Here is a 15,590-nt window from a genome sequence, read left to right on the forward strand (position 1 = left end):
GTAGCATTTGCTGATTTTAACGCTCTGTTTAAATTGCATTCTGTATGCACTGTGTAATGTTTTTATGATTTTTCTGGTGTTAAGTCTTCAAAAGAGAAAATAGTATACATCCATAATGTTATTTAACATAATGTCTTTATTTTAGTAATGCCAGATGATTCTGGAAGAATTCAAAAACTTCTAAATCTGAAGCAAAAAATTCATCATGGACTTATGAGTTGCTGAGAGTAATAATAGTAAAAAAAAAAAAATTGAGCTATTTTGAAGTTTACATGTCTGAAAGTATTTGATGATAACAACCTCAGCATTTTTGCACATACTATATTTTAAAAACTGAAAAAGAATTTTTTTTGTGAATGTTACTACATTTTCTCATGTTTGTTTAATACAGAAAGGCTGATATTTCAGCCTATTTGTATAAATAAGCAAACTGAAACATTGAATCCCCACCAAAGTTAAATGCATGTAAAAACTCCTTTTTGTTAAACAAAGCACTTTGCCAATTCAAATCAGACAAATTTAAGCAAATTCCTTCCTAAACTGTAGTTTAAGCTTGAGAAGTGAGAAATGCCACTCTCTCAGTAGGTATTTTTATGTAGGTGTTGCAAAATTGCAGTAGCTGGTACTGCTTCTCTTTCATATCGCTGCTAGACTCATATTAAAAATAAGCATGCTTCGGTCCTAATGAAAGCATCTATAATGGAATTGTTAAGGTACTTTCTTGTGGTAGTTTGGGTAGAAATGTCAGAATCTGGAAAGCTAGTGTGGATGCTTGTTTGTTGCCCCTGCTGTCCTAATTGCAAATACAAGTCAAATGCTTTAAACTTATTCCTTTTATAGTTTTAAGGGATTGATCTCCCAAATTTTCTGAAGTAAAATTGAAAATGAGAACTACTGCTTTTCAAAGGATGATCTGGTGACTGCATCAGGAAGTTTCAAGTTTGCCACAAAGCAAAATCCCATAAAGTTTGTAGGTATTTATGTAAAACAACGGTGTTCTATTTAAACTTCTTTTTTCATTCGAGTTGTGGTAATACTGTCAAGGTGAGTTCAGTGTGCCCAAAGTTTTGCTGCAGTTTTCTGGACTCTTACTGGTTTACTGCTTGTTCCTGGAGAGAGAGAAGGGGAGGGCAGGGGAAGGCAGGGAGGGAGACTGAGGAGCTCCCACTGGCCTTTTAAGTATGTAAGGAACAGGAGTAGTTCAATATATCCTCCTTAGAGATGGATTTGATGTTTGATTTCAGTCTTTACTAGGGTGAACTGACAGGTTAATTTTGCATAATTACTGTTTAGTTTTTAGCAAGAATGTTCACTTTAATTATATCAGATGCTGCTGAGGGTAATTTTTCACAGCAATTCTTTTCAGTTTTTTCCCTATCTTATGCTTTGTTAAAGTCAGTTAATATTTTTAGGCTGGTTTGAACGATTTATCTTTGTCAGGTTTATTTGGAAGACTCATCCCTCCCTAGCAAGGAGGGCATCCTACTATTGATTATATTCAGTATTACAAAATCTTCTTCTTTTCTCTGAAGGTTGGAATCTCTTAAATCATTTTGTCCTTCACAAATACACCGAAGAATGTTACCAGTATCAAGTGTCCCTTTCTTGATCTTGAACATCAACAGAAGAACTGATTGTCAAATGCTGAGTCATTACTTGAAATATGAAGAGGGAGTCAGCTTTATTTGATAACTAATTGTTATTAATTAACAGTAATTATGAAGATAAGAGAAGAATTCTAGTACCTCCTCTGCAGTTTCAAACCATGAGTAGCATATTATGCAAAAGATACTACTGCCTTTTCCTTCATGCTGAGGATAGCTTCTTGAGTCAGCACAGGTGTTGGTGTCTCTTAACAATATACAGAGTTAAGCCCAAGGGAAAGCACTTACACTGCTGCACATACTTGGCTGGCAAGTATTTTGGTGAATAGTCCTGTTCATATGAGGTTCAGCCTTCTAATGCTAATATAAGATTTTGGAATTTGTCAGTGTTTCAGTCTGCACCCTAATACTTTCCTGAAGGAAGATAGTGTTTACACTTTTCTACATTGGCTTTAGCTGGTGCAAGTTGAAGCAGTCCTGACTTAGCAGCTGTGGAGAGAAGGATGGAGGGAAATATCCTGTCCCTCCTTTGGCTCTAGGGAGATGAGCAAGTTCAGGTAACTGTTCTAATCAAAACCTAACAGCCAGATGAAGTAGAATGGTAGCAGCCCTAACATGTATAACCTTCCGTTGTGGTCAGCTGAAATCATATTTTTCTAAATTTTTTTCAGCTTTTGTAACTTCAAAAATGAGGCAGGGAATTATGTAAAAAGCATAAGCAGTATTATTTTACAAGTCTCTTATGAACCCTTTTTTAACAAGGTACATTACGTTTTTTTTTTTTAAGGATATCACTACTTTAACTGGTGTTCCAGAAGAGCACATCAAAACCAGAAAAGTTCACATTTTCGTTCCAGCACGTAATGCAATGCAGTCAGGAGCTAACAATACAAAGAAATGGAAGATGGAGTTTGATAACAGGGAGCGCTGGGAGAATCCTTTAATGGGCTGGGCATCTACGTGAGTACTTACTGAATTTGAAAATACTTTTCTTCTATATTTGGCTCTCAGTAATAATCTGAATTTGAAGTATCCTTTCTACCTCTAAATCTGATTGTGTTACAACAGTACTTACAGTAAGTGGTTGGATTTGTTTGTTGTATGATTTATGATCTGTTAAGTTTAAAAGCAGATTTTTAAAGCTCACAACATCATCTGGAAGAGTTTGAAAGAGATACTAACAACCAGACATTTTGACGATTACACTGTGGTGATGTTACTGTATGGCAGCATCAGGGCCGGAAGGTCATTAGTTACATAAAGTAGTAAATCATTCTCAGCTCTCAGCTGCAACTTTTAAACAAAAACAACAATACTTCGAATTCTTTTTATCCTGAAAATTTTAAATGAGTAGTCATAACTATTAAAAAACCCACAACAAGCCAAACTATTTAAAATTTTTTACTCTGTTTGTTAAAAAAATAGCATTGAAACCTTAAATACATTAAAATGCATTAAAAATACATTAAAAAATACATGAAAAGTCCAGAAAGGTACTATTAGCTAATTATACTGTAATTTGGAGATGTAATTACAACCTCTATGCATCTGATTTTTAATTCTTTTTTTTTTTCCTTATATGCATACCGTACCTGCATTTCACAGTGTGGTTAGAATTCCTGTAGGCTCTGAGAACTATGTCAACAATTTCTCTGACAATATTGTAATTTTGATTTGAAACTGTCTCCTTTGAGGCATATTCATAAGAGTTAATTGCTAGACATAAACCGAAATCAAACACCAGAGGTGATTTTTCAGACTTCGGAAGTAATACAATGTGTACTGAAAATATCTGGCGACAATCATATTAGCACTTATCATCAAAGAATACAAAGTTCTATGAAAAAAGACTTTAAAACCTTAAGCACAAAATAATTTGAGAATGCATTTTTGAGGTGTATTCTAAATCCAGGCAAAGAATTTACTTATATGTATATATATATATATAACATTAAAGTATCCAGAAATTTAGTTCAAGGTGACTCTGTGAAATCAAGTCTTCCTGTTGCATTGATTTCTCATAAAATTTTGAGAAGGCTCTACATAGCATTCATATTTTAGGATTGGGAAAGGAATTTCTCTTGCTAAGCAAACTCCAGGTAAAATAAAAAATTGAACTGTGGAGAATCGATGCTGCTAGGTTAAAGGTTTTGTAAATTAGTTTGTATCCATTAATTTTTAAAGCATTCTTGTAAAAACTGTTAGTATACGCTCTGATGTTGCCATTCAACACCCAAAAATACCTAAGAAGAATTTCTTCTCTTGAGATTTAATTTCTGCAAAGAACATTTCTTGGACAGTTTTCCATTTACTCTTTGAATGGTATAATGGGATTAGTGGGTTAGAGCTCTTCAGGGTCTACATATTAAAGCCCTTTTTTTTCTGAACTCAATATACTTACTTACCTGTAAATCTTTCCTATATTTCTGTCATTTTGCAGTCTTATTTGGGGCTGGAGGTTTTTTGTATTTGTTATTTCTTGGCTATTTGGGCTTTTTTTCAGTGAAAATTATCAGTTACAGATCAGTGACTGATAGAATAATGGGAGTAGGCATAGGAAATTCTGCAGCAGTGTACTGCTGACACTATCAGGACATCATGTTGGACATCCTGAAATCCAGTTTTCTCACATGGATAACTCATTTATGGAGACATATCAGAAATGTATTTAGATGGAATGAAAGATGACTTCACGTAAAACAGAACTAATAATTGCTGCAGAATTCTCATTTCCCAGCTGCCTCTGTCCTGGAAGGCTTTTGCCATATTTGGGGTGCTGAACACCAGTCCCTCACTACACTTCAGACCTAAAGATTCTTTGTTCCTTTTTAGAATGTTAAATGAAAAGATTTTTCCAATTCCAGTCATGAAAGAGAATAAGGATAAGTAAAATCTGTCACAATATTGCAATACACTGGGCTACTTGATTCCCCACTGGTCATGTCATCAACTAACTCTTCATTCCTAATTTGCTTAACTGCTGTTGTAAGAGAAATCTTTAAATGTCTTTGAGAGAGCCTATCACAGTGACTTGCAACAGTGTAATTGCTGTCTTTACCTTGGATTTTTTTTTGTTTGTTTGTTTGTTGGTTAGTTGTGTGGTTTTTGTTTGTTTGTTTCTGATTTTTTTATTGGGGAATATATTGGATATATAGTGAACTCCATTTTTCCATGTGTACATCAGATAAAATTACACTGTTGTCTTTGCTGGAAGCAAGATTCCCCCTTTTCCCCTCCCCCTTCACCAGTCGCAGGCTTTGTCCTTTATTGTAGAGAGTTCAGTGTATCTTCAGTCTTTTCATTTATCCTTTTAGGTTCAAAGAGAGAACTGTTGAGAGGCAGCTCCTTCAATAGTTTGTTGCAATTTGGTCTTGTCTTTCCAGTTGTCTCCCAGGCTTATAGGCGGTGTTGTCTCAGGGAGGTTTTATCTATCTTTGTGTTGCTACAACCAGTATCTTATTTCTTTAAGAGTTAGAACTCCTCTTGTTTTGTTTTTTGTTTTGTTTTGATTTTTTTCCATCCTTTGTCACTGTTCTTAAATTGAGCTTTTATAGCAAGAAATAAGGCAATTTTGTGTTTTAACTGATAATTTAATTTGTTTCAAAAATGTTTGTGGTATTTCATTTATGCAGTTGAGGAATGGCTGGTCATCTAAAACTAACCACTATGTAATTAGTTAGCTAGCAGATTGCATTTTGGAGCTTCATTTTCAGTTGTGGTCTGTGATCTGCTTGCTGTGTTGGAATAAATTACGGGGGTCATGTGACCTCAGCCAAGGGAGAATTCTCAATGTTTTGTATGTACTTTTCAGTTTCTGGTTAATTCCTTCTCTGCTCACTTCAGTATTCTGCTCTTTTCTGTCTGAGACTTTTATTCTCGTAGCTGCTCTACAGACTCTTGATCTCCTTGAAATGTTCAGAATTACCTGAAACCTCCTGATCTTACAAAAAGAGAGATTTTACAGATTTAAATTAAAGAGTCATGCAGGTCACTTACTATAACCTCAGCGAGTGGTTAGACGTGTTTGTCTAACAACCCAATTAAATTTTTGCAAGTAGTTGTGAGGGAAGTTTAACACACCAAAGGAGTAAAACAAGACTTTGCAGAAAGTAAGTGTTGACCTTGAAAATAATTTTTACAAGTCTTTTAAATAGTTTGTGAGTTGGTGATTACACAATGAGTTGGTATTACACACAGTGAGCTATGTGTAATACATCATTTAGTTTGAGATTTGGGACAGAGTTATAATATTTTTCTATTTCCAGGATGTCTGAAAATTGTCCTCTGATTACTTACAGAGCTGATCCTTTATCCAACATGGTTCTTACTTTCTCTACTAAAGAAGATGCCATTGCTTTTGCTGAAAAAAATGGTACGTATTGTATGTATGGGCTGTGAGGGATTCATGTCTCCATAGGCAATCTTGATCTCAAAGTACTAACAACACAATCAGTATTTTATCAGAGGATAAAGTACCTTCCCTCTGTTCTGCAGAATTGGTAGACCACTAGTGTTCTGCTTGAGGAGGAGCTAAATGGGAAGGGGGGATATTTCCAGGGGTACTGAAGACATTGAATCTAGACTTTCCACTCTCCAGTTTAGAAAGGTGTTTCAGCCATTAATATTATTATTAAAATGTAATATTAATACTTTTGCAAGTATCTCTGTTTTGAATGAGAGCTGAATGAGACCTTGCTCAGGTCCTGGAGGAAAGTTAGTACTTCAGGTGTGTCCCAGGCTTGGTGTTCCTAGTTGCATGGCAGTGTGATCTTTGTGATCTTTAAAGGCTTAACATGAGCATCTCAGTTCTTACTAAGGGAAACTGTCACAGTTCTTGTGAATATTTGATAATCAGAAAAACTAAAATTAAAATACTACTATGCTTTCAGCATAGATTTATTACAGAGGGGACCCAAAAGAATCATCAAGTCCAACTTACAGGTCCTGGCAGGACTACCTAAAAGCAAACTGTGTGACTAAAAATTTCACCCAGATGCTCACTGAACTCTTGAGAGACTTGATGTCCTGGTCATTTCCCTGGGGAGCCTGTTCCCATGACCACACTCTCTCAGTGAATAAGCTTTTCCTATTGTTGAGTCTGGATTTCCCCAGATGCAGTTTTATTCCATTCTTTGTGTCCTGTCACTGGTCACCAGAGAGGAGATCAGCACATACCCTCACTGCTCCCCATGAGGAGTATACTTAGGATGTTGTGCCTAACTCTGCCCAGCCTAAACACATAGGCTTGATGATTATTCTTACTTAAGAAAAAGACAGTAGAAAGGCCAGTATCATCACTTGGTAATATTTAAGCCAGTGTTATATCAAAGGGAATATATCTGTAAACTTAGTTAGGCTTGTATTTGCTGACAGAATATGGTACCACAAACAGTACCCATAATCTCAGCCTTTAGAGTATTCAGCAGTGGTGTTTTTTTTTTTTTTTTTTTTTCCTCCTTTTTCCTTTTAAATCAACTCCATTTTCCTTAAAAAGTTAAGCTTGATTCTTAGTCCTTATGGATGAGAAGAAGATTAATTACATTGAAATAAAGCCAGGAATAACACACATGAGGCATAAGATTCTTCAGAAGTCTTCCTTGTGGTCTGCCGCTTTCAACTGTATTTAGTCTGGGGTGAATAGTCAAGTCTCTTGGTCAGACCAAATCATGCAAAGTTGTTAGACAGTTGATACTGTGCACCACAAACGTGGTAAGTCTATTAACCTATACATGTAAGAAATTAAACCATTTAATGTGCAATTTATTCATACTTCTTAATGGTAAAGACTGGAATCTAATTTGTCTGTTCTTCTTTGAATGGAAATTTTTCTGGCTTAGTGGTAGTTTTATTGAAATATAAGTCTGTTATCTAAGAAATTATTAGTGTCATATTTGCATTGGATAAGCTGTGCAATTTTATTACTGTATTTACTGTTTTATGAACAAATATGAAATTTGGGAGAATTTGGTATAGTTGCATTTAGGTTTCTGTATTGTTCGCGTTATTTCTTGTACAATTCAGCATACAAGAGAAAAAAATTAATGTAATGACCTGTTTATGTCATCTCTTTGTAGATGTTACATTTTGTCTTTTCAAAATGCAGATTCAAGTAAAATGCATTTGTCAGTGTAGAAAGTTAATGTCTTCACTGAGTTAGAAATTACTCCATTGTGCATGAAATCAACTAAACTAAGGCTATGACTTGGTATTAATATTAGTAGTTCAATATTCACTTAACTTGAACTCATAATTTTACCATAACTGAGATGCACCAAACTTGCCTAAATTGTGATTTCATTTTCATTTTTATTTGTGCATATGGTATATGCATAATATTTTCTGTAGTGATAGCTTCAATATCATGTGTAGCTAGAAATACAAATTTTACATTATTTAATTCTGCTTTTTAAAAGGTATTAGAAATTTAGGCACACATTAATACTGGAGTTAGCTTCTTAACCAAGATAGTATTGATATATATCTGAGTCTAGGAACACAAATACTTACCTCTCTCTGTTCCATCTGTATGAACCACATAAATATTCCACGACAGAATTCCTTAAGAATCTGGAGTGTGATTTCTGAAAATTGGAGATATTGCAGGTTATTTTGGTACAGTTGGTAAACTCAAAGGGTTCTTTCTCTCCTAAGAACTTAGGGAGATAAGGCAAGCTGTCTTTCTGCCTCCCCCCTCTGATGTGTTTTCTAATGTCAGAGTAGCAGGACTGGATACAGTAATAGGAGACTTTGCTGTGCAAAATATTACAGCTGAAGATGATCTGAGTTCTAGGCAAGGAGGAAACATTTTAAATTGGAAGAAATTAAAATTGACCTAATTTTTCTGTCCTGTCTGACATCAGTGAAGCAGTTGTTTAAAAACATACAACTTAAGTAACAAGGGTGGAGAGTTTTTCTACTCCACAATAACCTTTAGTCAGGTGGTGAGGGTGTTCTTCCAGAGGCAGTGAAATCTGCTTTCCGTCTACTTGGCTTGTATGGCAGGGCTCTGGGCAAGGCTAACTTCCCCAGCATTCTGATATTTTTATGAAAGTGACTTCTGCTCTCTGTCGTGAGCACCTCGAAGTGCTGGTCTGAAGGAGTCTGTTCCAAAGCGTGGAACCTAATCACGTATGGTGACCTCTTGCAATCATTAGTTAGATGTAACTAACCTTATGCATTTTGGATATCTGTGGCAGTGCAAGTCATTGTGCTGGCAGCTGCAAGTCTCTTTTAGAGGCACTCGGCCCCTCTCCATCTAGTGTACAAAAAGATGAAGCAATACCTTGGGGCTGTAGATTCCATTCCAGCAGCCAAGTGTCTCAATGTTAGGTGTTACAATGCTGAATGTTGCAATACTCAAGTCTGTCTCTGGATCTAGTTCTGGCTGTTTACTAAAGCTTGTATTTTTAATCAGAACAGGAGGCAAAAGCCAGTGTTCTCACAGATGGAAAGATTATGTTTTTTAAATCTCTGTTCAGTGTTTCTTTTAGAGAATAGTTAACTTGGAAATTAACACTGGTTGAGACTAATAAACATGAAGAAAATGTTTGTGTGACATTTGTGAATACGCAAAATTGAGGCAGTGACATGACAACTTGTGTATCTTACAGAACATTTTGATGTGTAGGTGTATCTTGGCTGTTTACTGTGAGCACCTTAAGTATAAAAATTCAGATATATGTTAAGCATTTTGGGGCTTGCAACTTTCAGTTTTAAAACTAAGGAAGAAAAGTACTGTCTTATGAGTATCACTTAAAACTGCATATTTAACGACTTCTGGCTTCAACTGAAGTATCTCAACTTTGAGTGAAATATTGCAGCTAAAGAGACCAAACTTTGGAATACTGAGTGCTGCCCTGGCAACTTTCCAGGCACCTGGAGGCTGCAGTCGATTTGCATTTTGATTTACATAAACACTAATGTCTCCACCTCCTCTTTTCTGACATTTTTAAGCATTTCTCTTGCTTAACTATCACATAATTTACTTGTCTTCTATCACTTCATTCCCTTTTCTTTTTACTCCTAATTTTTTATGTTCTTACAAAAAATGTTAAGTATTAAACTCCTTTCTAATGTAGAAGTTTTTTTCTTTGCTTTTCTTTTTGGTTTTTTTGGTTCTCTCACCCTTCTTTTTTTTTGTATAGCTTTCTAAGGTCTACATTGTCTTCCAGCCTTTGAGATTGATCTTTTGTGTGTTATTTGTTCCATGGTTTTTTCTTACCTTCTTCATTTCCTGTACCAACATACACAGAGCCTCAGTGCTTCTGTATGCTGTGGAATTGTGGAGCCATGAACTTTCAGGACAGTCAGTCTTCACTGTTGAGCTTTTCATTGATGACTGTCAAGTTTTTTGCATGGAGGTCTGTCATATGGTGAAGTCTTGCCATGTCACAGAATGGTCATTTGCTACATTTATGACATTTCATTATTCTTCATTGCCAACTAGAACAGATTAGTGGGTGCCAATAAAGTTAAACCCTTTAAGTTGCATTTGCTGTATATTGAATGCTGAGAATATAATTCTCCTTGTTTCTTGTCTCACCCTGCCATTACCCCATAACCTCTAGGCTGGAGTTACGATGTTGAAGAGAAGAAGATCCCAAAACCTAAATCCAAGTCTTATGGTGCAAATTTTTCTTGGAACAAAAGAACAAGAGTGTCTACAAAATAAGTTGGCATTGGCTGTGTGACTGTGAATAAAGTCAGCTGTGCTGTATTTATAGTCCATGTATAATACATCTCTTAATCTCCTAATAAATTTGACCTTTAAACTACAGATGCATCTTGTGATGTCTATTTAAAATGGTTTTCATGTCTCCAGTTGAACCTGTTACAAACTTCCCTATAAATAGAGGAGATTTGAAGTGTTCATACTTCTGAAAACTTGCTGTACTAGGAATCTATCAAAAGGAATGTTTGAAATCAGCTGCAGCTTTAGAGGTTATGATTGATCTTTGATGGTAATTTTATATCTACTATCCAGTTTAAACTTCTGACGTTTAATAAGTTCAGTAAGCTTTGCACATACAAAGTCTTTGAATAAATGCTGAGGTTTTTTCTTTCTATACAAGACAGTGTTGGCAGTTGAAGAGCAAAGGGTGGGTATAACTCAAGACTGTTCTGTATAAATGTGTATTATATAACCCCTTTCGAAATTAATACTGTCATTATTCCAGAAGCATTCATGACTGGAATCGAAAGCACTGGGTTTTGTTTTGGTTATGGAGCAAGTTTAGTCCAGAAGATTGAGACTGTGATTGTTTCTCTGTGACATTCTTGAAAAGTGAAACTAGACCAGTTAAACATTCACAAATGAGGTCAGGATACTTGGGTTCCTCACACAGCATCAGCATATACTAATTACGTAATTACAGTTCTGGGACATTTATTGCTGGTTACATATTTATCTGAATTGAGGTTGCTTGTTGCTTAACAGGAGATGTGCTGATAGCATCTCAGCCTTAACAGCAAATACATATTCTAAGCTCAATTTGGTATTAAAAGGTATTAAATTATTCATTTAAAAAATGCATAATGTTATATTTGAAATCTTTGTTTATGTATCTTTGGCTGTTGCTTTATTTGCTTTTACTTAACAAGTTACAATGTTGACACATGATCAGTAAAATGTATTACAAATCGGGGGGATTGTGCACGTTTTCCTGTGCAACTGAAAGTTTTATCCCAGCTGTCATAAAAGATGTGGTTGAAACAGCTCTCTCCACATAGACCTAAGTAATAGTGTAAGTACTGTGTTAGATTTTAACTAAAAAAGGCATAAAGCTATCTTGTATTGCCCAGGTTTTATTATTATATAGCATGCATTCTTGTTTCAGTTTTTACCAGCTCCCTATATACTGTCTAGCATTCACATAAGGCATTGGTTCTGACCCAGTTTAGGCATAATCAACCAGTTGGATGAAGTTTGTTTTCCTATCACAAATAAAAACTGTTATTCCAATTCATCTTGTTGAATTTTGAAGACGGCATTTCACAGTGGATCCTGAAGTCTTCCAGGAATGCCAAAGTGCACCAAACTAGAATCTTAACTGCCAGAACACTGCATTTCCTTTTTATTCCAGTTCAGCTTAATATGCTTATCTTACAAAGAATACAGTAAAAAGAAAAACTGTTTGTTGGAGTTTTTTCCTTCTGCTTTTTGTAAGTAAAGAGCAGCAAGTTCTTAATTTAATGATCTTCAAGCTTTATCAGGTTATCAGAATGAGAAATCCACAGGTATCTAATGCAGCAGAGACACTGCTTGGTTTTTGAAATTACATGGTCCATGGAATTGACTGATTAGTGTTAGATATCTAACAATATCTTTGGACACCTGATTCCTGAAACTGCTCTGTTAATTTATACTTCTCATAACTACAACCAATTTCACATAAAGCGCAGTTTCTTGTTTCTTTGTTTCTCCTGGAAAGATAATGGAAATACTTAAAAGGAGAATTTTATATATCCCCTTCTGTTTCTAAGGAAGAAATCTTTTTTGTTGTTTCTTTGTTAATGATTTTGTGTTATTCATACCAACTTGAAGTCTTTAAGTTGTGTTTGAGCCCTGATCTTCTTTTCCTTTGATCATTTTCCTAGAATTTGAATTTTTTTGATCCTGTTGCATGTGTAAGAATGACCATAGTGATAATGGGAATAGAATTGATTGTAGTCACTATGGTCTTCAAACCTTAGAAGTAGTACTGAGGGCATGAGCTTGGAAAGGATCAGTTGCAGCAGGAATATATTTTAGAGATTGGAAGTTGTAACAGGAATATATTGTAGAGATTGGAAGTTGTATTTGATACTAAACTTTTTTACCCTTTCATTAATTTACCAAATTATTACAACTCTAGGCTGGAACTGTAATTGTACAAGATGATCTGACTACCTTTAGTTAAGTACCCTCAGAAGTGAATGTTTCATAGGTGAACACCAGCTTATATCTGCTCCAGAGTGTGTTGCGATAAGTAAAATTGCTCCTGAACCTTAAATATGTCAAAATGCACAAGTAAACTACCATAGTAGGTCATTTATGATTAATGAGATTAGCAATCCATCTGCAGGAGAATTAGAATGCTGAATAAGATTACAAATTCATTTTGGTGGTAAATTTAGCTGTGCTGCAACCAACTAATCAGAGCTTTTAATGGGAGGAATATTTGAAACCCATGAAATTGACAAAATCATTACTGCATGAAGAAAAAATGTAAGCTCACAAGTAAACTGAATATATTCTTTACCCAGTTAGATTTGTTTGTATCTCGTGTCTTGCCACCATACATGGCAATAGCAAAAGAGTGTTAAAGAATTACTGGACAGTCACATATTGCAGAGTAATATACCACATATGTTATATTTGCATTCTTTCACTGAGCCGTTTTGGAGTTGTTCTCTTTCCTTCCCAGTTTTGTAGCTTCCATTATTGTGGAAAGCCCTGTGCAAAGAATGGGCTGATCTGAAGTACTTTTATGCTTTGGCTTCAGTAGTTGTGTTGTGTGAAGTACTGGAGGCAGCATGCTGCTGTTAGGGACTAAGTCCTTTCGCATTTCTAGCAAATTTTTCCACAGAACCGCCAGTTTTCTGAAAAAAGCTTTCGTTTGTCATTGCTGTCTCAGCCAGCATATCATAATGAGTTTTGGATTATTCCTGTCAAGTCTTGATAAAAGTTTCTTCTTCAAAGAAACAAGCAGCATCATAGTATCTTTTCTCCCATATGCTATTATTTTTTATTCCAGTCAACCTTACAAGGTATGTGGTATATGGGTTTGGGGAATTTTTAGTGTCTCTTGTCCATTTGAAATTTTCATACATGGGTTTTGAAAGGTAGGCCACTCCTGTACTATAATTACTGTGTAAAACCAAGAATGCTTTGGTGAAATTCAAGCTTCACTAATAAACTACAGTTTCTTTATTTTGCCACATATTTGCATTTTCACCTTCCTGACAACTGATACTAAGTGTGCATCCTGCAGGTACCAGGAATATTGGCATGATTCATAATTCCAATTAACTTTTTTTTAAAAATTAAAGGCCTTGCAATTCTTCAAATCATTATGTTATAATGGAATGTAGAGAATGTCAGGAAACTAAAAGCACAGTTTCAGGTTTCTAGCAGAGTATTCCTTAATTGTGTGGTTTGATGGGTCATTTAAAACAAATCAGACTATTAGCAGGTACTGTGAAATGGAAAAACTATTTATCCATATATGCAAAGTTTCGTCATGTGATAGAAAAAGAGAAGCTAATTTGGACAATTACCAGCTTTTGCCTGTATTTTCACAATTGTGTAGTTTGGGTTTTGTGGCAGATACAGTTGTCTGACTGACTGTGTCTAGTTACTGGGGAGATCAACGAATTTTGTTATTTCAAAAAGAAACGTGCAAATAAACCTGAAGTAACCTAAGAAAATAATTTTAGACAGTTGTATTGTAAGTTACAGCATCTCTGGTAAGGCAGCTTGCTTTGATAATTCCTTTTTCTCAGTCCTGTATTCTGAGAAGGTTTTACATTTAGTTGGTACTTGATTAATGCTGGGGTATATCACCAACTTCACAAGATAGTGCTTACAGCAACTTCTAAAAAGGGTGCAAAATAATTTTGAATTAGTATTAAAACATTGATTTCAGTGGATATAAAATACTGATTTTTCATATCCAGGTTCATCATGAGGGAAAGTAGAGAGGTTCCTGTCATGAATGCCTCCCACACAGAAAGAGTGAATTTAAAACCTTTTAGGAGAAGTTGATTGGAGTAAGTACAAATTAGTTGATGAGAATAAGACCATAGTCTTGAAGTAACTGAAATTTGAAACTATGTAACTATTACTTGTGGTTTAAACATTTTTCTTAAAAGTCTCTCATCTGAATAACAGGTGACAGGTTTGGGGATTTTTGTTTATTGGCATTTCTTTCATTCCTCACTCCACCTCAAAAATCTCTATAAATAAGGCTGTGAACAGATAATGATATGAAAATGATGTGACAATTTGGCTATTTTAGATATTACTTACTTTCACATTCTTCATTGTGGTTGGTGATTATGGGGACAGGGTTATTCGAGTAGTTCATTTGGATTTACGGATCATTTTCGAAAAGGTCTCTTACCAAGTTACTGAGAAAGGCAACAGCACACCTGAAGATGTAAGTATCTTCTGTTTGAGGAGCAAATCTCAAACACAGAGGAGAGGGAATTGAGGATTCGTTTGGGTGGCCTCTAAAATCACAAGTAATCCAGGGAAAACTCTTAATTCACTGGCTTTTAAACAGGCACCGTCTCACTCACGAGAATAAATACATTTTCACATAGCAGATTTTTAAATTCTTTGGCAATTATTTGACTACCAAAACTAGCTTTAGACTGGATTTAATACATGAAATGCATGTAACAAAAATCTGCATTAAATATGAAATAGGATCCTGTTTAGTAAAGTACCTGAGCGAAATGCTGCTGACGGATAGGAAAGGTATCCTTGGACTATCCCTGTTTTTATCAGCCACTGCCAAAGCTGGGTTTGTTCAGGTCTCTATCCTGATCTGGCTCAGAATGGCTGTTCTTTGTACTATTTGCCAGTATGGTGTTCCAACATTGTCTGCTGGGGTTTTTTAATCAGCGTTTTGTGATAATTAAATACTTCCTTTATAGTGAAGAAGTGGAAACAAACGGTTTCCACTTTGAAGCTGAAGGACATTCACTGTCCGTTAGGTTTCTTATCATTCGGTTTCTTAGAACAGGTTATCATACTCAGATACCTACATGTGACCATTTTCCACCCTTTCAAGAGTATTCTCTAGGACTTCAGAAATATTTAAATAAAGGTACATTTACAGTTTTTCTCCTAAAACACTCTGGTAAAGCAATGGCTAGTCTTTATACATAACTACAATTATTCTTAAAAATATATCACGAAGAAGAAGTGAAGGAAACTTTATTCTGGTACTGTGCCTATAAATACTGGAAGATATTTTAATTTCTCTGTTATTAGGTAGA

At 35.2% G+C, this 15,590-nt stretch overlaps 1 protein-coding gene across 1 annotated transcript in view; it reads left to right on the plus strand.

The window, feature by feature from the left end:
- NDUFS4 (NADH:ubiquinone oxidoreductase subunit S4) overlaps positions 1–10,380 on the plus strand; it is a 47,844-nt gene extending 37,464 nt beyond the window's left edge. Inside the window, exons 3-5 of the mRNA XM_066339755.1 lie at positions 2,392–2,564; positions 5,903–5,976; positions 10,172–10,380. Of these exons, the coding sequence (XP_066195852.1) occupies positions 2,392–2,564; positions 5,903–5,976; positions 10,172–10,275 (351 nt within the window). The 3' untranslated portion in view covers positions 10,276–10,380. The remainder of the gene's footprint in view (positions 1–2,391; positions 2,565–5,902; positions 5,977–10,171) is intronic.
- The last annotated feature ends 5,210 nt before the right edge of the window (positions 10,381–15,590 follow it).

Source organism: Sylvia atricapilla, chromosome Z (assembly GCF_009819655.1).
Source record: "Sylvia atricapilla isolate bSylAtr1 chromosome Z, bSylAtr1.pri, whole genome shotgun sequence".
In the NCBI taxonomy this organism is placed as follows: domain Eukaryota; kingdom Metazoa; phylum Chordata; class Aves; order Passeriformes; family Sylviidae; genus Sylvia; species Sylvia atricapilla.